The sequence below is a fragment of the Dipodomys merriami genome, unplaced genomic scaffold, assembly GCF_024711535.1.
Source record: "Dipodomys merriami isolate MVZ:Mamm:240054 unplaced genomic scaffold, mDipMer1.0.p SCAF_156, whole genome shotgun sequence".
Classification (NCBI taxonomy): domain Eukaryota; kingdom Metazoa; phylum Chordata; class Mammalia; order Rodentia; family Heteromyidae; genus Dipodomys; species Dipodomys merriami.
Window position 1 is genome coordinate 1,995,760 of NW_027202893.1, and position 23,098 is coordinate 2,018,857.

General features: G+C 48.2%; 1 protein-coding gene across 5 annotated transcripts; it reads left to right on the forward strand.

The window, feature by feature from the left end:
* Nucleotides 1–1,812: 1,812 nt before the first annotated feature.
* LOC138827491 (annexin A9-like) lies at nt 1,813–22,505 on the forward strand. 5 transcript variants are annotated; one of them, XM_070023046.1, is made up of 17 exons: nt 1,813–2,698; nt 3,683–3,818; nt 5,539–5,781; nt 7,189–7,259; nt 7,362–7,463; nt 7,823–7,912; nt 9,036–9,132; nt 9,763–9,857; nt 10,186–10,299; nt 10,539–10,629; nt 11,789–11,868; nt 12,062–12,121; nt 13,611–13,695; nt 13,852–13,947; nt 14,045–14,103; nt 20,930–21,052; nt 22,209–22,504. In XM_070023046.1, the coding sequence occupies exons 6-17, from the start codon at nt 7,838–7,840 to the stop codon at nt 22,269–22,271; spliced, it is 1,038 nt and encodes a 345-aa protein (XP_069879147.1). In that variant the 5' UTR covers nt 1,813–2,698; nt 3,683–3,818; nt 5,539–5,781; nt 7,189–7,259; nt 7,362–7,463; nt 7,823–7,837; the 3' UTR covers nt 22,272–22,504. The 5 variants fall into 5 exon arrangements, with proteins under 5 accessions (XP_069879147.1, XP_069879148.1, XP_069879149.1 ...); XM_070023047.1 differs by lacking the exon at nt 1,813–2,698 and adding an exon at nt 3,552–3,573 and having other exon boundaries at nt 5,539–5,751; XM_070023048.1 differs by lacking the exons at nt 1,813–2,698; nt 3,683–3,818; nt 5,539–5,781 and having other exon boundaries at nt 6,922–7,259.
* The last annotated feature ends 593 nt before the right edge of the window (nt 22,506–23,098 follow it).

The following is a 23,098-nucleotide window of genomic DNA, read 5'->3' on the forward strand; positions in this document are numbered from 1 at the left end:
CAGAAAACCGGAAGTGGCGCTGTGGCTCAAGTGGTAGAGCGCTCACCTTGAGCTGAAGAGCTGAGGAACAGCGCCCAGGCCCAGAGTTCAAGCCCCACGACCGACAAAAAAAAAAAAAAAGAAAAATCTAGTCAAGTCCAAGCTCTCTCCCATCCTCTGAGGAGGGTTTATCGTAATCACCTAACACCAGCCCCTACCCGTCCAAGGCTTTTCTTGGAGGGTAGAGAGGCAGAAGTTTGACTGACTTCAAACTGTTCATTTCCTCCTTGTACCAGGACATTCAGGAAATCAGTTGACCTGTCCTCTGCATCATCAGTCGCCCAGGGCCCTCTAGGCTTTTCAAACCTCAGGCCTACCTGATTTTTTTTTTCCAGTTCTCACCTATCTAGGCTGGGCCCGCCCATATCCCTTTAAACTCCTTCCCTGCTTAACCTGTGTTATGCTGCATAAAGTATGATACATTGTATCTTTCTACTGGCTTGTGACAGCCTTCCAATTCTCTTCAGTGTCCCCCTGGAGTCTTTGCTACTCACTAAGATGGGTTTTCCTAGTTTTATTTGTTTTTTGGGGGAGGGGGTTCGGTTGTGGGGCCTGAACTCTGGGCCTGGGCGCTGTCCCTCAGCTCTTCAGCTCAAGGCTAGCGCTCTACCACTTGAGCCACAGCGCCACTTCCAGCTTTTATTTTCTCTTTGCTTATGTGGTGCTGAGGAATCGAACCCAGGGCCTCAGGCATGCAAGGCAAGTGCTCTACCACTGAGCCACATTCCCAGCCCCCCATCCTGGAACTTTTGTGCTATTTATATCCCCTCTTTTAGCTTCTGGATCCTTTTCTCAAGTGGTTTTCATAGATACCACACTTTCCCATTGTTCCCTCTCTGTGTTTACTTAGGCAGTATTAGAGTTTGAACTCAGGACTTGATGCTTGCAAGGCAGATGGCTTTACCATTTGGGCCATGCCCCCAACCCTTTTGGCTGTATTTTATTGATTAGCTTGTTTATTTATTTTTTGGGGGGGGGTCCAGTCATGGGGCCTGAACTCTGGGCCTGGGCGCTGTCCCTCAGCTCTTCAGCTCAAGGCTAGCACTGTACCACTTGAGCCACAGTGCCACTTCCAGCTTTTTTCTTTTTGCTTATGTGGTGCTGAGGAATCAAACCCAGGGCCTCATGCATGCAAGGCAAGCGCTCTACCACTGAGCCACCTTCTCAGCCCCTAGCTTGTTTATTTAAGTATATTTATGTACCAGTCTTGCGGCATGAACTCAGGACCCGAGTGCTGCCCCTGAGCGTTTTTGCTCAAGGCTAACACTCTTATCACTTGAGCCACAGCTCCACTTCTGGCATTTTTGCATAGTAAATTGGAGATAAGAGTTTCCCACTTTCCTGCCTGGACCAGCTTCAAACCCAGATCCTCAGTTCTTAAGACATAATCCATCTGTGCGTGTTTTTGTTTTGTTTGGGGTCATGGGGCTTGAACTCAGGGCCTGGGCACTGACCCTGAGCATTTCCCACTCAAAGCTAGGGCTGTACCACTTTGAACCACAGTTCCACTTCCAGTTTTCTGGTGGTTAATTGGAGAGAAGAGTCTCACAGACTTTCCTGCCTGGGCTGGCTTTGAACCGCTATCCTCAGATCTCAGCTTCCTGAGTAGCATGACAGGCATGGGGCACTGGCAATGGGCTCTGTGGCTGGTTTTGTTTGTTTTCTGTCCTGGGGTTTGAATTCAGGACCTCCTGCTTGCTAGGCTGGCACTCCACCACCTGAACCACACTTCTAGCTCAGCTTTCGTCATTTTTTGAGTAGGGTCTTGCTTCTTGCTGGGAGAGGGCAAGCTGGACAAATACCTTACTATTTATACTTTCTCCATAGTTAAGCTGACAGGAGTACACCATTGCTTGCAGCTCTGAAATTTTGCCCTGGTTATCCTCAAAACTATGATCCTCCTGATCTTAAGTCTCCTAAGTAGCTAAGATTACAGGCATGAGCCACTGTACCTGTCTAGAAATAGCTTTTGTGGGTTTTTTGTTTTATGCTTGCTCTGTAGACACTCTACTTCCAGTTCCAAAATGTTTAAATACTTACTTGCAAAGACCGAAGACTGATGAACTTTTTTAATTATAGCAGTGAGGAGATGGGGGCAGGAGGATAATGAAGGCCTGAGAATTAAAAACAATGTACCCCTCCCCCAGGAGACAATGGATAAAGTGGATAGAGAAGGGAAAACTGGACCTTAGCCAGCATTAGGACCATGTTATTCCTGCACTGTCTTGGCTAGACCAGGAGATTCTGATCACCATCTCCCCTCCCCCAGACTGGCATGCCCATGCCCATAGTGCCTCAAGTACAGCCTGCCTTGTAGTGACTCACTTCCTTCTGTATGGGCTGATGAGGTGTCCCAAGGCAGAGGACAAGCCCTAAGGACCAGAGTTTAGATAGCTGAGTAAGCTCCTGGGCCAGGCCAACACAGGGACCTCAATTCTGAAAGGTGGGCCTTATATGTAACACAGAAACTGTTGGGCAAGGAGGAGAAGTTTCCTGACAAGGTAACATAGGACAGAACTCTGTATATCCTGACATCATGTAATGCAAAAGTATGGGTAGAAAAGCAATATGGGGATTAAGGGTATACAAGTTTTCCTGATTCAACTAACAGTTGAGTATTCCACTAAGAGGGACTGAAAACCAGCCGTGTCCTCAAGGGGTGAGATATCATCAAGAAGGAATTGGGAAATTGGGTTCTATTCTAGCAACATAGCCTTGGGAAATCACACGCCTTCCTTGAATCAGTAATTAAGGAGAGCAGATTAGATAATCTCTTAGATATAAGATTTCAAACCAAGCTTGAAATCCTCTAATTTAGAGCGTGGGGTGGAAGGTGAATCAGAAAGCCTCCTTCTGCTCCTGGTATTAAGCAAAACAAAACCCACAAGCAAAAGGAGTGATGTGGGGATGTGGCTTAGAGGTACAGTACTTGCCTAGCATGCATGAAACCTTGGGTTCAATTCCTCAGTTCCACATAAACAGAAAGTGGCACTGTGGCTCAAGTGGTAGAGTGCTAGTCTTGAGCGAAAAGAATCTCAGGAACAGTGCCCTGAGTTCAAGTTCAAGTTCCCCAGAACTAGAAAATAAAAATAAAGTAAATAAAGGGAATGAGTTTCCGTCCTAGTATCAGCAGAGCCACTAAAATTGCATCACACACACACACACACACACACACACACACACACACACACACACACACACACACACACACACACACACACCTCCTGCTCTTCAGCCACAAGACTTCACTTCTGCCACGTGATTGGGCTTCTGTGTACCTTCTCCAGATTTCAGAGTGTAGTTTGCTGGGGTTTTTGTTTGTTGTTTTTGTCAGTCCTGTGGGCTGGAAGTCAGGTCCCTGGCCCAGTCTCTGGGCTCTTTTGCTCAAGACTAGCACTCTACCACTTGAACTTCAGCACCATTTCTGGTTTTCTTGAGGTTAATTGGAGAAAAGGGTCTCACAGACTTTCCTGGCCTGGCTAGCCTCGACTTATGATCCTCAGATTTCAGCCTCCTGAGTAGCTAGGATTATAGGTATGGCCTACCAGCACCAAGCGATAGCTTGCAGTTTTGCCAGGAATTGCTTAGAAAGGTTTGGACTGGGCAACCAGGTACCCTTACCCTTCCTTCTTTTTCTCCCAAGCCTGTTGGGCATGTACAGCTAGAAGAGCTTCTGAAGAGTTCCAAAACCCAGGGCATGGAGACTATGGCTGTATTGTAGTCAGCCAGCGTCACTGCAGTCTTTGCATGTATCCAGAGGTCTGCCTCATGTGGATGCGGTAAGTAGAAATCTACCTGAAGCTCTTCTGACTCTATCTACCCACCAGGGCCATGTCCTTAGGAGTCTGCACTTCTCAACAAGTTGGCAGAAAGAGCCCTTTGATATCTGGGGGAGGAGCCAGAGATCTCAGGCAGCTTGTAGTGCAGGACTCCATATTCTTGGTGGTTGGTGGTGTCCTCTTGTGGCCATATTGGGGGATTGCAAAGAGGAAGTTGCAGAAGAGGGCTAAGGTAGGACATGTAGTAGGACAAGTAGTAATAAGCTATCATTATAAAATAATGTTGTAACAATACTTATTGTTATATATTAGTCAACATTTTGACACCCGTACTTAATACTCTGTACCTAGAACTTTTCTTAAGTGTATTTGGGTGGGGAAGGAGATGCTGAGGATAGAGTCCAGGACCTCACCCAGCTAGGCAGACAATTAACTGCTCTGTCACTGAGCTTCCTGCCTACCTACCCATGTGTACTTAGTTAATTTTCACAACAATCCAGAATGTAAACACTACTATGTTTTGTTTACTATTTTTATTAGCATACATGACGGGCACACAAGGAGTTCATTTTAATAATTCCATAGATACTATGTGCTTTGAGTAAGTTCACCCTCTTTTTCAAACAGTGTTTGGTGGACTTCCTTGTATATTTGTGTGTGTGTGTGTGTGTGTGTGTGTGTGTGTGTGTGTCTAATGTACTTATGCCCGCTTTACTCCCTAGAAGTATCTCCTTTCTACCTTTCCTCTGATCACCCCTAAGCAGTCCCCCATTTATACTCATGTCACATTATTATTATTATCACCATCATTGTCATTTTAGGTCTAGAGTGAAAACGTGATACTTGGCCTTTTTTTTTTTTGTCAGTCGTGGGGCTTGAACTCTGGGCTTGGGCACTGTCCCTGTGCTCTTCAGCTCAAGGCCAGTGCTCTGCCACTTGAGCCACAGCACCACTTTCCATTTTCTGGTGGTTTTACAGGAGATAAGAGTCTCACAGACTTTTCTGCCCAGGCTGGCTTTGATCTGAGATCCTCATATCTCAGCCTCCTGAGTAGCTAGGATTACAGGCGTGAGCCACCAACGTCCAGCTATACTCCGCCTTTTTAGTTTGACTTATTTCACTCACCAGAATGATCTCCAGTGCCATCCATTTTCCTGAAAATGTCATAGTTTTGTTCTTTTTTTTTTCCCGTCGTGGGGCTTGAACTCTGTGCCTGGGCACTATTCCTCAGCTCTTCAGCTCAAGGCTAGCGCTCTACCACTTGAGCCACAGTGCCACTTCCAGTTTTCTGGTGGTTTATTGGCCTCCGGGTGCTGGTGGCTCATAGCTACTCAGGAGGCTGAGATCTGAGAATCTCGGTTCAAAGCCAGCCCCGGGCAGGAAACTCTGTGAAACTCTTATATCCAATAAACCACCAGAAAACCGGGAGTGGCGCTGTAGCTCAAGTGGTAGAGAGCTATCCTTGAGCTGAAGAGCTGAGGGACAGCACCCAGGCCCAGAGTTCAAGATCCACGACTGACAAAAGAAAAAAAAAAAAGAATCTCATGGCCTTTCCTGCCCAGGCTGCCTTTGAACTTCGATCCTCAGATCTCAGCCTCCTGAGTAGCGAGGATTACAGTCGTGAGCCACCAGCACCCGGCCTAGTTTTGTTCTTGTTTATGTCTGAGGAACGCTCTATGGAACACTCTATATATACCACATTTTCTTTAATTCATTACAGGTCAGTAAGCACGTAGGCTGATTCCACAGCTTGGCTCCTGTGACTAGTGCTATGTACTATGACTGTTTTGAAGATGAGAAACTGAGCACAGAAAGGCTAACGTTCTTACCCAGCAACACACAGAGATCAGAACTCTGGCTTGCCAAGTTTGGCTCCAGCACTTCTGCTTCTGGCCACCATGCTAAGACTCAGTCGCGCTTTCCATGTTGCCAGGTAAAACACAGGACACCCAGCTAACACCAGGTAAACATAAGGCAGAAATCTATTACATGAAATATTTGAGTCACACCGACAATCATTCATTGTTTATCTGAAATTCTAATTTAACTGGGTGTCCTGTATTTTTGTTTGCTCACCCTAACACCTCTCATTTACAAGGTAGTTTTGTCTGCCACATGCTATTACACACATTATCTCATTTATTCCTCCTAGGAAACCTGTCCTTAGATGCCCGGGCATATCTCCCAAGCTCAGTCTCTTCCCCAATAGAGCCATTTAGCGGGCTCCAATGACTTAAGTGGATAGAACCTTACAATTGGCGGAGCCTGGGCTTGAACCCATGCCTGCTGGCTCCAGGTTTACCATTTTAATACAAAAGAAAAATGAAAAGTAACTAGTTACCTTGGAAATCTTTCTTAGTGGTGTTTCCCCAGGCTGGGATGTTCTTGTGTGGTGACTGTGGAAGCACTGTAAATCCCTCTTTTAGGGATACAGGAAAACCAGGAGCAGCCTCCTGGTCTGGGCAATTAGCAGAGGCGTGAAGACAAGTAATGCCGGTTCCATGCCAGGCAAGAAGGAGAATGCCTTGAACCCCTAGAGGGTTGAGGCTGGAGCCACCGCTCAGGCCTCCTGAGGCTCCACAAGACTTTCACCTGCTGCTCTGTGCCCTGAGCCACCTTGAACACAGGTGCTGAGTTTGCATCACCAGCAGCAGAAACATCTAGAGAGCCCCAGCAGCCAAAAGGCAACTGGAAGAATCTAAAAAAACCAGGGCCCAGGGAGCTTTATCCTTCTTTATCCATGGCCTTTGGAAGCAGGATGCTCCCACGAGCATGCAGGAAACACCCTGCACATTTTTCTCTCCTGACTCTGCCCATCCCACCCCTGATTACCTAGGCCCTTCCTTCTTCAGATATAAACAGTCCCCTGTCTTCCCCACCCAGGCTGGCTGGCTTTCATAAGGCAGTCATCAAGGAAGTTTCTAGGCTGGGACCCCCCTGTGGGGTGCAGGCTGGGGTGCCCTACTGGTATGTGCCCTAACTGGTTTTTCTCTATCAATCTTGAAATCGGCCCCGAGCTTGTCTGACCTGCCCCCCCAGGGAGCTGGAGCCAGAGGCAGAGCTGGGTCAGAAGCTAGACTTCAGGCTTCTGAGGTCCCACCTGGCCCCACAGGGAAACCAATGCACAAAGCCTCCTGTGTCCGGCTGAGCTGCCCAGAGTCAGGCTGAGTTCACTTGCGTGGGTTAAGGCCCAGTTCCTGGGAGGAGAGATGCTAGGCAGAGAGGTGTTTGTATGTGGACCGGGTACTGCCTGGTCCTCTCCCACAGCTGGGAGGGGCCAACGCCTAAAACAACAGCTGGGTTGGTCTACAAGAGAGGTCATCTGACCAGCTGCTCAGCCGAGACTGCCCACGCCCCCTTCTTCTACCAGGCTACACACCAGCTGGTGCCCACACAGGCAAGCCACTAGGCCACCACCATACCTACCTCTAGCTCCATTGGGTAAGTGCTGGCCCGCAGGTGTGGGAGAGGGGCTTGTGGATGACTTGGAGAGGGGGAAATGTTTTCCTTCCCCAGATTGAGAAGCTCTGCTGTCTTGTTCAGGGACCCATGTCCCCACAAGGACACATCCATCAGCTCAGAGATTGCACCTGCTGACCTGAAGACCCCAGCCTGAGATTCCTAGGGAGAAAGGCAGACAAGCAGGTAGGCAACTTGGTGGCCAGGGGTTGGGGGCTTACCTGTGGGAGGGAGGCACGAGTCGGAGCTGTCTCCTCTCCCGTGTGCTGAATTGAGCCACATCCCCTGAACTCCTCTGCACTGCCCTGGGACCTGGAAGGACTTAGACCTCAGAAGGAAGCACCACCTCTGGCTAAGGACTGAAAAGTCTTGGGTCCAAGTCTTTCTGGTCAGTGCTTGCTGCCTAAGGAGGGTGACAGGTGGGGAAAGTGGGAAGTTCCCTCTTATCCTCCCCCCCCCGCCCCCCGGAGTCTACATGAGGAGGGCAGTCATGGTAGCCCCAAGGAGGAGATTCACCTCAACTCATCCCCGTTTCCTTCCTTAAGGAAGTCGGTTGTACAATGTCTGTGAGCAGCGACAGTATGGGACACTCCGTGACGCGAGAGATACTCAGCTACCTGGGCCTTGCCAACAAGGTAGAGACTGCTGGAATTTTAGGAACTTATCTATCTAAATAATATTTATGGGGGCCCAGGGCTTTATGTGTGTCAGGCAAGAGCTCTACCCCGGAGATAAATGCTCCAGAACCAGGATCTTGTACTAGCTAGACAGGTGCTCTACCCTTGAGCCAAGCTCCTAGGCCCAGGATTTTTCCTTTCTTTCTTCCTTCCTTGTCTGCCTCTCTCCCTCCCTCCCTCCCTCCGTCCCTCCCTCCCTCCCTTCCTTCCTTCCTTCCTTCATCTCTTGTCTCTTTTGCCAGTGCAGTGGCGGTGTGGGGGGGGGGAGGGGGAGAGAGGTAAGGGACACTTTTTTTTTTGGTTGGTCGTGGGGCCTGAACTCTGGGCCTGGGCGCTGTCCCTCAGCTCTTCAGCTCAAGGCTAGCGCTCTACCACTTGAGCCACAGAGCCACTTGCAGTTTTCTGAGTGGTTTATTGGAGATAGTCTTAGGGACTTTACCTGCTCAGGCTGGCTTTGAACCATGATCCTCAGATCTCAGTCTCCTGAGTAGCTAGTATTACAGGCTTGAGCCACTGGCACCCGTCAGTAAGGGACACTTTTTTTTTGGTTGGTCATGGGGCTTGGGTGCTGTCCCTCAGCTCTTCAGCTCAAGGCTAGTGCTCTACCACTTGAGCCACAGTGCCACTTCCCATTGGTTTTCTAGTGGTTTTTATTGGAGATAAAAGTCTCATGGACTTTCTTGCCCAGGCTGGCTTCGAACCGTGATCCTCAGATCTCAGCCTCCTGTGAGACTTTTTTTAATTAATTAATTAATTAATTAATTTTTTGGGTCCCGTCATGGGGCCTGAACTCTGGGCCTGGGTGCTGTCCCTCAGCTCTTCAGCTCAAGGCTAGTGCTCTACCACTTGAGCCACAGCGCCACTTCTGGCTTTTTTCTTTTTGCTTATGTGTTGCTGAGGAATCGAACCCAGGGCCTCATGCATGCAAGGCAAGCGCTTTACCACTGACCCACCTTTCCAGCCCCTCCAGGATTGTTTTTAATGTGCTAACTCAGGGGCTATGAGTGGAGAACCTTCCTGAGGTTGTGCCAAGGGGAGCCATTGAGCAATACTCCCTCTTAATTGTGTCGTGTTCTTACAGACTGCCGCTTGGGGAACCCTGGGTACTCTCAGGACCTTCTTAAGCTTCAGTGTGGATAAGGATGTGCAGAGGCTGCTGAAGGCCATTACTGGCCAAGGTGAGCCCTCTTCTTCTACAATTAGGAATGACCTTTTACAAGCTAATCTATAGACCTAAGAGGAGCCAGAAAGTTAAAATTGCTAGTTGCATGGGAGTGTGTGTGTATGTATGTCTGTGCACATGCATTCATGTGTGTGCACATGTACACTTCTGCTGGCCCTAGAGTTTGAACTCAGGGCCTGAGCACTGTCCCTGAGCTTTAGTGCTCAAGGCTAGCACTCTACCATTTGAGCCATAGCTCCACTTCTGGTTTTTGGATGGTTAATTGGAGATAAGAGTTTGGACTTTCCTGCCTGGGCTGGCTTTGCAGGTTGATCCTCAGATCTCAGCCTTCTGAGTTGCTAGGATTACAAGCGTGAGCCTCTGGTGCCACATTTAGGAGCCACCAGTGCCCTGGAATTTTTTTTTTAATCGTCACATCAGATTACTTTGGCTTGAATTTGGGTAAAATTTCCATGCCATTTTGGCAGTTTGTTTGCATTTTCTTTTGAGAGCCAATGGAAGTAGGGGGGAAGTCACCCTGACTTCTTTCCTTCCCAGGCCTTTTTAGGCCTTGTTCTCTGCTCTGGGGTGTAGGGGATCCCCCTACAGAGCCCCTGGTGATAGCCTGGCTCTCCCCTCGGTCCAGGTGTGGACCATGGCGCCATTGTTGATGTCCTAACAAATCGGAGCAGAGAGCAAAGACAGCTCATTTCTCGAGCCTTCCAGGAACGAACCCAACAGGTGAGACCATTCACTCTGGCCTCCCAGGAACAGAGGACTAGAGTGAGGACCCGCGGCAGGGATTTGGGGTGCAGCAGCAACTGCTCCCTAAGCTAGCCCCTGCATTCTGGCTAAACGGGAAGCTGATGCTTGAAATAAAATGAAAACTAGCCAGATCTCTCTCCCCTCCCTCTCTCTCTCTCTCTCTCTCTCTCTCTCTCTCTCTCTCTCTCTACACACACACACACACACACACACACACACACACTCACACACACACACACACACACTCTTCTGGAGTTCTCCTCCTGAACCCCACTGCCTCTGCCATGGGGGGCATTTATTTCAGGACCTGCTGAAGTCACTGCAGGCCGCGCTCTCAGGCAACCTGGAGAGGATCGTGGTGGCTCTGCTGCAGCCCCCAGCCCAATTTGATGCCCAGGAATTGAGGACAGCCTTGAAGGTAGCAGGAGAGGACACTGGCTGAGGTGTCCAAGGATCAAGGACACCACTGAGGGAAGGAGAGGACCCACTCCTTGGGCTTTGCCCACTCCAGAGGGTGGACTTGGTGCCTATCCTCCTAACCACCCCGAGTGACTCAGGGTGGACAGTAGCCTGTGTCTGCTGTCTGCCTTTCCATCTGCCATCTTGCTGTGCTACTGACCTGGTCCAGTCTCAGATCAGCCTCCTCATTTCTTATAGGCCTCAGGTTCTGCTGAGGATGTAGCCATGGAAATTCTTGCCACCCGAGCTCCAGCCAGGCTGCAGGAGTGCCTGGCAGTCTACAAACACAGTAAGAATTCAAGAGGGGGTCACAAGAGAGGGAGAGGGGTCCACAGGACAGTCCATTCCTCTCCAGTACTTCCCTTCAGCTGAGCCATCTGAGAACCCGGATGACCAAGTTCCATTCCCTCAAGCTCTCTCCCCTGCCAGGGCCTCAGTTTTCCCAGAGGAAACAACCAGATGTTGTCATTAAAGACAAAGAAACAAAGATAAACTATCCTAGTCTGAGACTTCAGGGCAGATTGGAAAAGTAATAACAATGTTAAACTCCTGAACAGTTTCAAAGGGACTCTTGTCACCCCCGTAGCCCCAGGGGTCAACCTTATGCCTCCCTGAAGCCTGGGGGTAAGGTGGGGCCTTTAAGTCTTGGATGTCACCTTTCAGGCCCAAGAAGCTGGCCCTGCCCGGTTGCCACAGACAGGCCTTACCCTCTAATTTGTAACTAGCTTTTTTCCTCTTTTTTTTTTTTTTGATGCTGGTACTGTTCCTGCTTCAGCCTCCTGAGTAGCTAGCATGGCAGATGTGAGCCACAGGTGCCTGGGTCCCATCTCTTCTTACCATTTTACTCCTTTATCTTGCTTTCCCCAATCTTGGCCTATGTTTTTAATTCCTTCCTTCCTTCCTTCTTTCCTTCCTTCCTTCCTTCCTTCCTTCCTTCCTTCCTTCCTTCTTCCTCCTCTTTCTCTTCATGGTGCTGAGGATAGAACTCAAGATCTTAGCATGTGCCAGACAAGTATTCTGGCACTGAGCTATACCCCCAGCCCATGCTTTCCTCGTTTTCCTTCAGTTCCTCCTTTTCTTGTTCTTCTACACTGTGTCCTATCTCCACCACTGGGAATCGGATGGAGGGCTAGGCCCTAGCCATCTGTCTTCACGGGATCCATTTCCCCAGCCGGACACCACTGCAATGATGGATGCTTCCTGCTGGGAGGAGAAGGAATGAGGCCACGCCCACCTCACAGCTTTGGGGTGCTTTTTGAGTGGTCACACTGGCACTTGTGTCAGACATCCTGGGAATGAACAGCCATTAGGTTATTACCAGTGGAAATAGCCAGGATGGCAGGACACAGTGGGTCAGAGACGCAACCCGTCCCGGGGAACTCTACTCTCTCTATTCTGAGGGGAGGGAGAAATCAGGAGGGATCAGAGAGCTCCTGTCCCCACGGCAGATTTCCAGGTGGAGGTTGAGGCGGACATCAAGTGTAACACCTGTGGCATGTTGCAGGACCTGCTCCTGGCTCTGGCCAAGGTGAGGACCGGCTTGAGAAGGAAGGGAGTTTCACACCTCCGATCTGGGGATGGGCGAGAGAGCAGTGGGCACGGCTGGCAGGTGATGGACAAGCAAAGGCTTTAGGGAGGCCAGGGTCTGGTTTGTCCATCTGGAGATGAAAAGTAAGAGCTGCCTCTCACAAAGTCTTCCTAAGAACAGTGTCTCCTTGCAGGGAGGCCGGGAGAGCTACTCTGGAATCATCGACTACAATCTGGCAGAACAGGACGTCCAGGTGAGCCAGGGGCTTGGGAGAGTGTGCACAGCACCCCTCCACCATTGCATCTTTGGGCCTAGAACCATCTACCTGTCTGCCCTGTCAACTCGTTTCTGCTGCAGGAGGTGTCTCGCCCCCCCCTTCCCCTTCCCCTCTGCTGCTGACACACTCCTCAGGAGGACTCTGGGGTCAAGGAAGCTTCCCTAGATCTTGTCTTAGGGATTGGAACAAGGATTTTCCCAAATCAAGGGATAGAGTTGCAAATATAGGGCCTCTCTCAACAAACGATGCCAAGCACCTGGGGCTCACACCTGTAATCCTACTCAGGAGGCTGAGATCTGAAAATCATGGTTTGAAGCAGCCCCGGTAGGAAAGTCTGTGAGACCTTTATCTCTAATTAAACAGCAAAAAGCTGGAAGTAGAGCTGTGGCTCAAGTGGTAGAGCTCTAGCCTTGAGAAAACAAGAAACAGACAAACAACTCAGGGACAGCACACAGTCCTGGAGATCAAACTGGCACCAAAACCAACTCACCACTATGTTGAAAATAAACTATACAACTTATGAATGGGTCTAAGAGGGAAAAACTGGGAGAGAGCAAGAGAAGAGGTGACATTGTCCCAAAAGAAACATACTCAGGGGCTGGGAATGTGGCTTATGGTAGAGTCCTTGTCTCAAATGGGTGAAGCCCTGGGTTTGATTCCTCAGTACCACATACACAGAAAAGGCCACAGAGACAGTGACCAGGCCCTTAGTTCAAGCTCCAGGACTGGCAAAAATACAAAAAAAAAACCTAAAAAACCCTACTTAGTACCTACTTATATAACAGTAACCCCTCTGTACATCAACTTGATTGATTGATGATTGATTGATTGATTGATTTTCGTAGGGCTTGAACTCAGGGCTTGGACCCTGTCTCTGAGCTCTTTTGCTCAAGGCTAGCACTTTACCACTTTGAGCCACAGCTCCACTTCCAGTTTTCTGGTGATTTATTGGCGATGAGTCTGGGCTAGCTTCAAACTGCGGTGCTCAGATCTTAGCTTCCTGAGTAGCTAGGATTATGGGCATAAGCGATCAGCACCAGGCTACATCACCTTAATAATAATAAAAAATTAAAATTGAAATTTTAAAAAACTTAAAGGTGCTGGGCGCTGGTGGCTCACACCTGTAATCCTAGCTACTCAGGAGGCTGAGATCTGAGGATCGCGGTTCAAAGCCAGCCCGGGCAGGAGAGACCGTGAGACTCCCATCTCCAATAAAACCACCAGAAAGCTGGAAGTGGTGCTGTAGCTCAAGTGGTAGAGCGCTCGCCTTGAGCTGAAGAGCTGAGGGACAGCGCCCAGGCCCAGAGTTCAAGCCCCACAGCCGACCAAAAAAACAAAAACAAAAACTTAAAGGTGAAAAAAAATTACCCTTTCACTCCCAATCCACTTCCATCACGCTGGAACAGCAGCACCCCAAGGGAAAGATCCCGCTTCACTTCTAGCTGAGTCACTCCTCTCTCCCCAGGCACTACAGCAGTCTGCAAAGCCCAGCACAGAAGACCCATGGATCCTAATCTTCACCCAGCGCAATCCTGAGCACCTTGTTCGAGGTACACACAGCCTTCTTGAACGCTCCCTTCCCCCCAACCCCAGCTTTCTCTAACGATGAGTTAGGCTGAGGAGAATGAGGGCAGAAGGGATGGGATCATCTTTCTCTGTGATAATTAATTCTCCTTCCCTTCAATTGGTTTTCCTCACCTCACAAGTGTTTGATCAGTACCAGCGGTGCACTGGGCAAGAGGTGGAGGAAGCAATCAGGAAGCATTTCCACGAAGGTGCCCAGGCGGCCCTGCTCAGCCTAGGTAGGGAGCAGCTGTGGATGTGTGGGCAGGGTTCTCTGCTGGGATGGGGAGCTGGGGCTCTGACAGTGGCCCTCCATCCTTCCCTCTTTGCTTCCAGCCTCCGTGATCAGGAACACTCCACTGTACTTTGCAGACAAACTTCAGTTAGCCCTGCAGGTGAGAGGTATACTCCTTTTCCCTCCTATGGAAAGAGATTTTTCCAGGTTGTTTAGAACATTTTTGCATGTGTGTGTGTGTGTGTGTGTGTGAGAGAGAGAGAGAGAGAGAGAGAGAGAGAGAGAGAGAGAGAGAGAGAGAGAAAGCCTGGCCACTGTCCCTTAGCTTTTTGTTCTGTTCAAGTCGGGTGTTGGGGGCTGGGAATGTGGCTCAGTGGTAGAGTGTTTGCCTAGCATACATGAAGCCCTGGGTTCAATTCCTCGGTACCACATAAACAGAAAAAGTTGGAGTGGCACTGTGGCTCAAGTGGCAGAACATTAGCCTTGAGTACAGAGAGGCTTAGGGACAGTGCCCAGGCCATGAGTTCAAGCCCCAGGACTGGTAAAAACAAAAAACAACCACAATAAAAAGATCAAATGCTAGGCACCAGTGGCTCATGCCTATAATCCTATCTACTGAGGTGGCTGAGATCTGATGATCACGGTTCAAAGCCAGCCCACGCAGGAAAGTCCATGAGACTCATATCTCCAATTAACCAACAGAAAATCAGAAGTGGTGCTGTGGCTCAAGTGGTAGAGCACTCACTTTGAGCTGAAGAGCTGAGGAACAGCTCCGAGGCCCAGAGTTCAAGCCCCATAACACAACCAGCAAAAAAAAAAAATGAGTCTGGTGTTGTACCACTTAAACCACAACTCCACTTCTGGCTTTTTGCTAGTTAATTGGAGCTAAGAGTCTTAGATCTCAGCCTCCTGAGTAGCTAGAGTAACAGACATGATCTATGGTGCCTGGCTTGGAACAATCTCTTATGCACTTTATAAACCTATTGTAGCTCTCTTACAGTGTTTACACACTGTCTTGTCAAGCACAGAGGAGTAAGTTGTCATTAGAATTGAGCGATGCCCATGAGGGCACTGAAGCTAAAGTGTTGGTATTGTGAATGTCTAGAGGATCAAATATAGATATGAATTTGCTTTGTAAGACAGTGCCTTGTCCATCATCAGATGTCAGAGGTCGTGGCAATAAATCTAGCAATAGTGTTAACGGCAAGAACCAATGCTTCTTAGGTGCTCATTGTGTGCCAAGGCCTATCAGTATGTGACATACCTCAATAATCCTCCAAGCCATTCTGCTTTCAGATGAGAAAACTGAGCACAAAGAGGTTAAGTACCTTGTCCAAAGCCACACAGCTAGTAAGCCATAACATACAGTTTCTGCCCTGTGCAAACTCCTTTGTCTTAAGTGCTTTTAGTACCTAGGGTACCTCTTCTTCAAATGTTACATTGGAGTCCATATTGGTGTTCTGAAACTGATGACCTTCACTAATCCAGCCATTTTGCCAGGTACTGATGGTTCATGCTGTGTAAACCTAGCTACTTAAGAAGCTGAGACCAGCCGGGCGCTGGTGGCTCATGCCTGTAATCCTAGCTACTCAGGAGGCTGAGATCTGAGGATCACGGTTCAAAGCCAGCCCAGGCAGGAAAGACTGTGAGACTCCTATCTCCAATAAACCACCAGAAAACCGGAAGTGGCGCTGTAGCTCAAGTGGTAGAGTGCTAGCCTTGAGCTGAAGAGCTGAAGGACAGTGCCCAGGCCCAGAGTTCAAGCCCCACGACCGACCAAAAAAAAAAAAAAAAAAAAAAGAAGCTGAGACCACCAGGAGCTGGTAGCTCATGCCTGTAATCCTAGTTACTTAGGAGGCTGAGATCTGAGGATTGTGGTTCAAAGCCAGCCTGGGCAGAAAAGTCCCTATGAGGCTTTTTTAAAAAATTAATTTTTTACTGTAAAGATACTATACAGGGGGCTGTGAAGGTGGCTCAGTGGTAGAGTGCTTGCCTTGCATGCCTGAGGCCCTGGGTTTGATTCCTCAGCACCACATAAGCAAAAAGAAAAAAGCTGGAAGTGGTGCTGTGGCTCAAGTGGTAGAGCACTAGCCTTGAGCTGAAGAACTGAGGGACAGCGCCCAGGCCCAGAGTTCAGGCCCCATGACCGGGCTCTCCCCCCCCCCCCCCCCCCCGCAAAAAAAAAAAAAAAGATACTATACAGAGAGGTTTCAATTACATGAGTAAGGTAACGAGTACATTTCCTAAGGAGCATTGTTTTTTTGTTTGTTTGTTTTTTGTTGTTCTTGGGTCCGGTCGTGGGGCCTGAACTCTGGGCCTGGGCGCTGTCCCTCAGCTCTTCAGCTCAAGGCTAGCTCTCTACCACTTGAGCCACAGCGCCATTTCTGGCTTTTTTTCTTTTTTTTTGCTTATGCGGTGCTGAGGAATCGAACCCAGGGCCTCATGCATGCAAGGCAAGCGCTCTACCACTGAGCCACCTTCCCAGACCCCTAAGGAGCATTGTTACCCCCTCCTTTGTTCTTCCCCTACCATCCCTTCCCTCCCCATCTCTCCTAGTCTTCCCTCTCTTATCTCAAGTTAATCACTCAAAAACAGGAAGTAGAGTTATGGCTCAAAGTGGTAGAACACTAGCCTTGAGCAAAAGAGCTCAGGGACAGTGCCCAGGCCCTGAGTTCAAGCCCCAGTTCCAGCACAAAACAAGCAAACAAAAAAAGAATCCAGTCATTCTGTTGTATGAAGATCTTTGAAGTGTAAAATTGTGAACAAGAGGAGAGGGTGATCATTTTGTAGAGGGAATAGCTTTCTGTCTACTGTCTGAGAAGGCGTTGAAGACTATTCCAAACAGTCTATATAGTACTTGCTCCCTCACCCAGAGATTTCTATCTTCACAGAAGATTACTATACTTGCCCAAGAAAGCTTGGATCATTGTAATGAGTCAACATTGACACTCATTCAAAGAGCTATGGTTATCTGCCTAAATTCCTGTCATAAAAATAACTTGTGGGCTGGGAGTGTAGTTCAGTGCCAGAGTACTCTGTAGTACACTCATGTGCGTACACACATACACGTATGCCAGCATTCCATGATTTTTTTTTTCCAATCTGGGACTTAAACTCAGGGCCTGGGCACTGTCCCTGAGCTTCTTTTTGCTCAAAGCTAGCATTCTACTACTTGAACCACAGTGCCACTTCTGGCTTTTTCTGTTTATGTGGTAGTGAGAAATCAAATCCAGGGATTCATGCATGCTAGACAAGCATTCTACCACTAAGCCACATTCCCAGCCCCATTAGATAATTTTTGAGACTATTGGGATTATAGGACCTACATTCTTGGATGTAAATGTCAAGTTTATCGTTCAAGTTAGAAAAAAATATTGGACCATTTTTCTGAATTTCTTTTTTTTTTTTCTTGTTTTTCTTTTTTTTTTTGGTTGGTCGGGGGGCTTGAACTCTGGGCTTGGGTGCTGTCCCTATGCTCTTCAGCTCAAAGTGAGCGCTCTACTGCTTGAGCCACAGCACCACTTCCAGTTTTCTGGTGGTTATTGGAGATAAGAGTCTCTCGGAGTTTCCTGCTCAGGCTGGCTTTGAACCTCGATCCTCAGATCTCAGCCTCCTGAGTAGCTGGGATTACAGCTGTGAGCCACCAGAGCCAGGCTCTTCCCACCCCCCCCTCCCCTGTTGGTTGTGGGCCTGAACTCTGGGCCTGGGCACTGTCCCTGAGCTCTTCAGCTCAAGGCTAATGCTCTACCACTTGAGCCCAGCACCACTTCTGGCTTTTTTGCCTATGTGGTGCTGAAGAATTGAACCCAGGGCCTCAGGCATGCAAGGCAAGCGCTCTACCACTGAGCCACCTCCCCAGCTCCCTGAATTTCTTTAAAAGGGAAAAAAAACAAGATCACCATACTCTCATAGTATTCTTTTCTGAGAGACTTTTCTGAGAGATTGTGACGAATTTTTGTTTAGAAAAATAACTTCTAGTGAAGGCTAACTTGGAACATGTTTAGATCAATCTGAACTCTTTTTTTGGTGGTACTGAGATTTAAGCTGAGGGCTTCATGCTGCGGGGCAGGTGCTCTACTGCTCGAGCCATGCCGCCACTCCATCTGAACTCTCAGTGAAGGTTCCCGGTGAAGGCCCTGGGGCATTATGAGATGCCAAGTATATTTTTAAGTGCTAAGACTAGAATTATGTTTAATATAGCTTTGGTGTAAAGAGTACTTGCACATCGGTGAGAATATTTAGTTAATGAATGGCTCTTGCCTCAGTTTTATACCTTTGTTAGTAGGATAAGATTGGGCTAAAGGAGCCAGACGTGCTGGCTCAGGCCTGTACTTCCAGCCCTGGGGAGGGTGAGGCAGGAAGACTGAATTCAAGGCTATCTTGGGCAACACAGTGAGACTCAGTCTAAAAAAAAAGAATTAGGGAGGAATGGAATGTATACTCAGGAACAATTGGCAGTCTTTATGACAACTGATGACTCATGAAAGTTAATGAAGTAGCCATGAAGTCCATGATAATTACTCCAGAAGAAATATAGGTTCATGCCTAAATAAGCCTATCTACTCAGGAAGCTGAGATCTGAGGATCATAGTTCAAGCCAGCTGGAACAAGATAAAGTCCATGAGATTCTTTTTTTTTTCTTTCTGCTTATGTGGTGCTGAGGAATCGAACCCAGAGCCTCATGCATGCAAGGCAAGCACTCTACCACTGAGCCACCTTACTAGCCACCCCCTTTTTTTGTTGTTGGTCATAGGACCTGAACTCTGGGCCTGGGCATTGTCCCTCAGCATTTCAGCTCAAGGCTAGCGCTCTACCACTTGAGCCACAGCGCCACTTCCAGCTTTTTCTGTGTATGTGGTGCTGAGGAATGGAACCCAGGACACCTAAGGCAAGCGCTCTACCACTGAGCCACCTTTCCAGCCCCAGTCCATGAGATTCTTATCTCCAATTAAAATATCAAAAAGCCAGAAGTAGAGCTGTGGCTTAAGTAGTACAGTGAGCAGTAAAGTTCAGAGTTCAAGTTAGGCCCTGAGTTCAAGTTTTAGAACCTGCACACATTCAAAACAATAACAACGAAATACAATGTTTTGTTTTTGTTTTTCCTGGTTGTAGGGCTTGAACTCAGGGCCTGGGTGCTGTCTTGAACTTCTTTTTGCTCTACCACTTGAGCCACAGTACTATTTCTTTTTTTCTTTTTTCTTTCTTTTTTTTTTTTTGTCGGTCGTGGGGCTTGAACTCTGGGCCTGGGCGCTGTCCCTCAGCTCTTCAGCTCAAGGCTAGCGCTCTACCACTTGAGCTACAGCGCCACTTCCGGTTTTCTGGTGGTTTATTGGAGATAGGAGTCTCACGGTCTCTCCTGCCCGGGCTGGCTTTGAACCTCGATCCTCAGATCTCAGCCTCCTGAGTAGCTAGGATTACAGGCGTGAGCCACCAGCGCCCGGCTCCACAGTGCTATTTCTAGCTTTTGCTGGTTAGTTTATTGGCGATAAGAGTCTCATGGACTTTTTTGCCCAGGTTGGCTTCGAAGGGCAACCTCAGATCTCAGCATCCTGAGTAGCTAGGATTATAGGTATGAGCCACCACCAGCCAATTCAAACCTTATTCTTTTTTAAAAAAATATATATAGGACTGGGAAGGTGGCTCAGTGGTAGAGCGCTTGCCTTGCATGCATGAGGCCCTGGGTTCGATTCTTCAGCATCACATAAGCAGAAAAAAAAAGCCGGAAGTGACACTGGCTCAAGTGGTAGAGCGCTAGCCTTGAGCTGAAATGCTGAGGGACAGCGCCCAGGCCCAGAGTTCAAGCCCCACTACCGGACCAGAAAAAAAAAATTTTTTTTTTCTATTATGGTTAAGTTATTACATAAAGTTCACAAATTTCATAGTATTGTGAGATAGTAATATTAGTTAAAGTCACAAACACATTCTAACCTTCATGGGACAAATTGTCATTATCATCCTAACCTTCATGGGACAAGTTGTCACTATCATGGTCTATAAAGCTTGTGAATTCTATGAGCTTTGACAATACAGCTATTTCTTCCGCATCTAGTGATGTGTACATTTCTTTCCTTTTGCTTAGTGTCAGCTGTTCCCTCTTTCCCTCTCATTCCCTCCCTCCCATTGCTGCCATTGAGTTGCTTAGTTTGTTTTCATCAATGTCCAGTGCAGCTGATGGGTCCCGCTGTTGTATGTTTTCCTGTTTCTCTCTGTTTCTGTGTCTTCCTTCCAGTTACCCTCAGATGTGTGCATATGTACCATATCTGTGTTCAGCAGCATGGGGTCATTTAGTAATGATATGACCAGATGAGTGGAGGTCCTTTGTTTCTTATCTCCTTATGTTTTGGATTTAACATCCACATATCAGGGACACCATGTGCCATTTGTCCCTTTGCTCTTGGCTTACCTCACTCAAAATGATTTTTTTCTAGTTCCATCCATTTCAAATGCCATTATTTTGTCCTTTCTAATGGCTGCATAATATTCCATTGTATATAGGTACCACAAATTTTGGATCCATTCATCTGTAGTGTGGCATCTGGGTTGTTTCCATATCTTGGCTATTGTGAACAGTGCTGCAATGAACATGGAGGTGCATGTGTCCTTGTATCCTGGCTTCTGTTGCTCAGGGTAGATGCTTACAACTGGTATGGCTGGGTTATAGGGGAGTTCTATATTTAGTTTTCTGAGGAACCTCCAGACTGCTTTTCAAAGTCAAACCTTATTCTTTTTTTTTTTTTTTTTGTCAGTCATGCGCCTGAACTCTGGGCCTGGGCGCTGTCCCTCAGCTCTTCAGCTCAAGGCTAGTGCTCTACCAGAGCCACAGCACCACTTCTGGCCTTTTCTGCTTATGTGGTGCTGAGGAATTGAACCCAGGGCCTCATGCATGCAAGGCAAGCGCTCTACCACTGAGCCTCCTTCCCAGCCCTCAAACCTTATTCTTAATGAAAATTTTACTGTCCACCCTAATCTGTTTCTTTCTTTCTCAGGAAACTGAGCCCAACTACCAAGTCCTCATGCGAATCCTTATCTCTCGAAGTGAGACTGACCTCCTAAGCATCCGAGCTGAGTTCAAGAAGAAATTTGGAAAGTCTTTGTATTCTTCTCTCCAGGTAAAACTTGTCTAGTTTGTAGTGTGAAGCCCCAGAGCCTCACTTCCTCTCCTTCATCTACCTTCCCTACCCACAGCTGACCATACTCACCATATAAAACATGAACAAGCCACTTGCCAGTGGCTCATGCCTGTAATCCTAGCTACTCAGGAGGCTAAGATCTGAGGATTGTGGTTCAAATTCAGCCTAGGCAGAAAAGTCCATGAGACTCTTATCTCCAATAAACCACTCAGAAAACTGGAAGTGGGGCTGTGGCTTAAGTGGAAGAGCACTAGCCTTGAGCTGAAGAGCTGAGGGACAGCGCCCAGGCCCAGAGTTCAGGCCCAAGACTGACCAAAAAAACAAAAAAAAAACAAAAAAAAACCCATGAACATTCAGTGAATTGAGTTCAGGACTACAAGCGCCAGAAGCATGCCCCCTCCGAGATGAGCTTGGCCCATGGTGGCAAAGAGCTTTCCTCCTTTTTTTTTTTTTTGGTCGGTCGTGGGGTTTGAACTCTGGGCCTGAGTGCTGTCCCTCAGCTCTTCAGCTCAAGACTAGCACTCTACCACTTGAGCCACAGCGCCACTTCCGGCTTTTTCACTTATGTGGTGCTGAGGAATCGAACCCAGGGCCTCATGTATGCAAGGCAAGTACTCTACCACTGAGCCACCTTCTCAGCCCCTTTCCTTCTTTTTATTGTGCTAGTCCTGGTGCTTGCAGTTGGGGCTTGGGCAATGTCCCTAAGCATTTTTGCTCAAGGCTAGTGCCACCCCTAGGGCCATAGTTCTACCTCCCACTTTTTATTTATTTATTTTTGTCAGTCGTGGGGCCTGAACTCTGGCCTGGGCACTGTCCCTCAACCCTTCAGCTCAAGGCTAGCCCTCTACCACTTGAGCCACAGCACCACTTCCGGCTTTTTCGCTTATGTGGTGCTGAGGAATCAAACCCAGGGCCTCATGCATGCAAGGCAAGCACTTTACCACTGAGCCACCTTCCCAGCCCCTACTTCCACTTTTTGGGTAATTAATTGAAGAGTCTCACAGAATTTCTTTCCTGGGCTGACTTCAAACCACAATCCTCAGATTTCAGCCTCCTGAGTAGCTAGGATTACAGGCGTGAGCCTCCAGCACCTGGCTGGCAGTAGGCTTTCTAACACTTCCTTCCTTGCTGACAGGACACAGTGAAAGGAGACTGCAGGTCAGCCCTACTGGCCTTGTGCAGAGCAGAAGACATCTGACACCTTCCGGCCCATCATCTTCACGTGACATTCAAAGACGAGCAATGCCTATGTTTGGCTGAGCCTGTGGGAGTCTAGCTGGGCCTCCGAATGGAATATTTTCACCCAGTACCACATACTCCATCTTCTCCTTGAAGCTATACATTTCTTTTAAGTCCCTTAAATTCCCTTATCTCAAAACTTTTTCCGTCCCTGAGTCTTTTACCTCTGTCTTGGGGTGGGGTAATAGGACCTCTTCCATAGTGTTTGCCCCATTCATCCTTCCCCTGTTCGGGCCAGTACATATTGCTTGTGCTTGATTTCTTTGGCAAACGTCACCATCGTTCATGGTCCTTGATTGAAGTTCAGGTGGAGCAGGACATGGACCAGGAAAGAGGCCTTGGGGCTGGAAGTACCTTTGATGTGATCTTAGCTCCTCAGCAAGGTATCCTGTTTTTGCCTCTGCGCACAATCCACCCTCTTGGGTCTCCCCTCACCCTTTGTATTCTCTCTCAGGAAATTTCAGGCAAGATAATTGAGGAACAAATACCAGAATGAGATCAGAGGTAGCTAAGCACCATCTAGATGAACTGGCAAGAAAGGAGAGAGTCAGTGCCAGGTGCCAGTAGCTCACACCCATAATCCTAGCTACTCAGAAGGGTAAGATCTGAGGATCCCGGTTCAAAGCCAACCTATGCAGGAAAGTCCATGAGACTTTTACCCCTAATTAACCACCTGAAGTGGAGCTGTGACTCAAAGTGGTAGAACTTGAGCACAAAAACTCAGGGACGTGGCCCAGGACCCACATGTGTGCTTGTACACGTGTGCATGCACAGAGAGAGACAGAG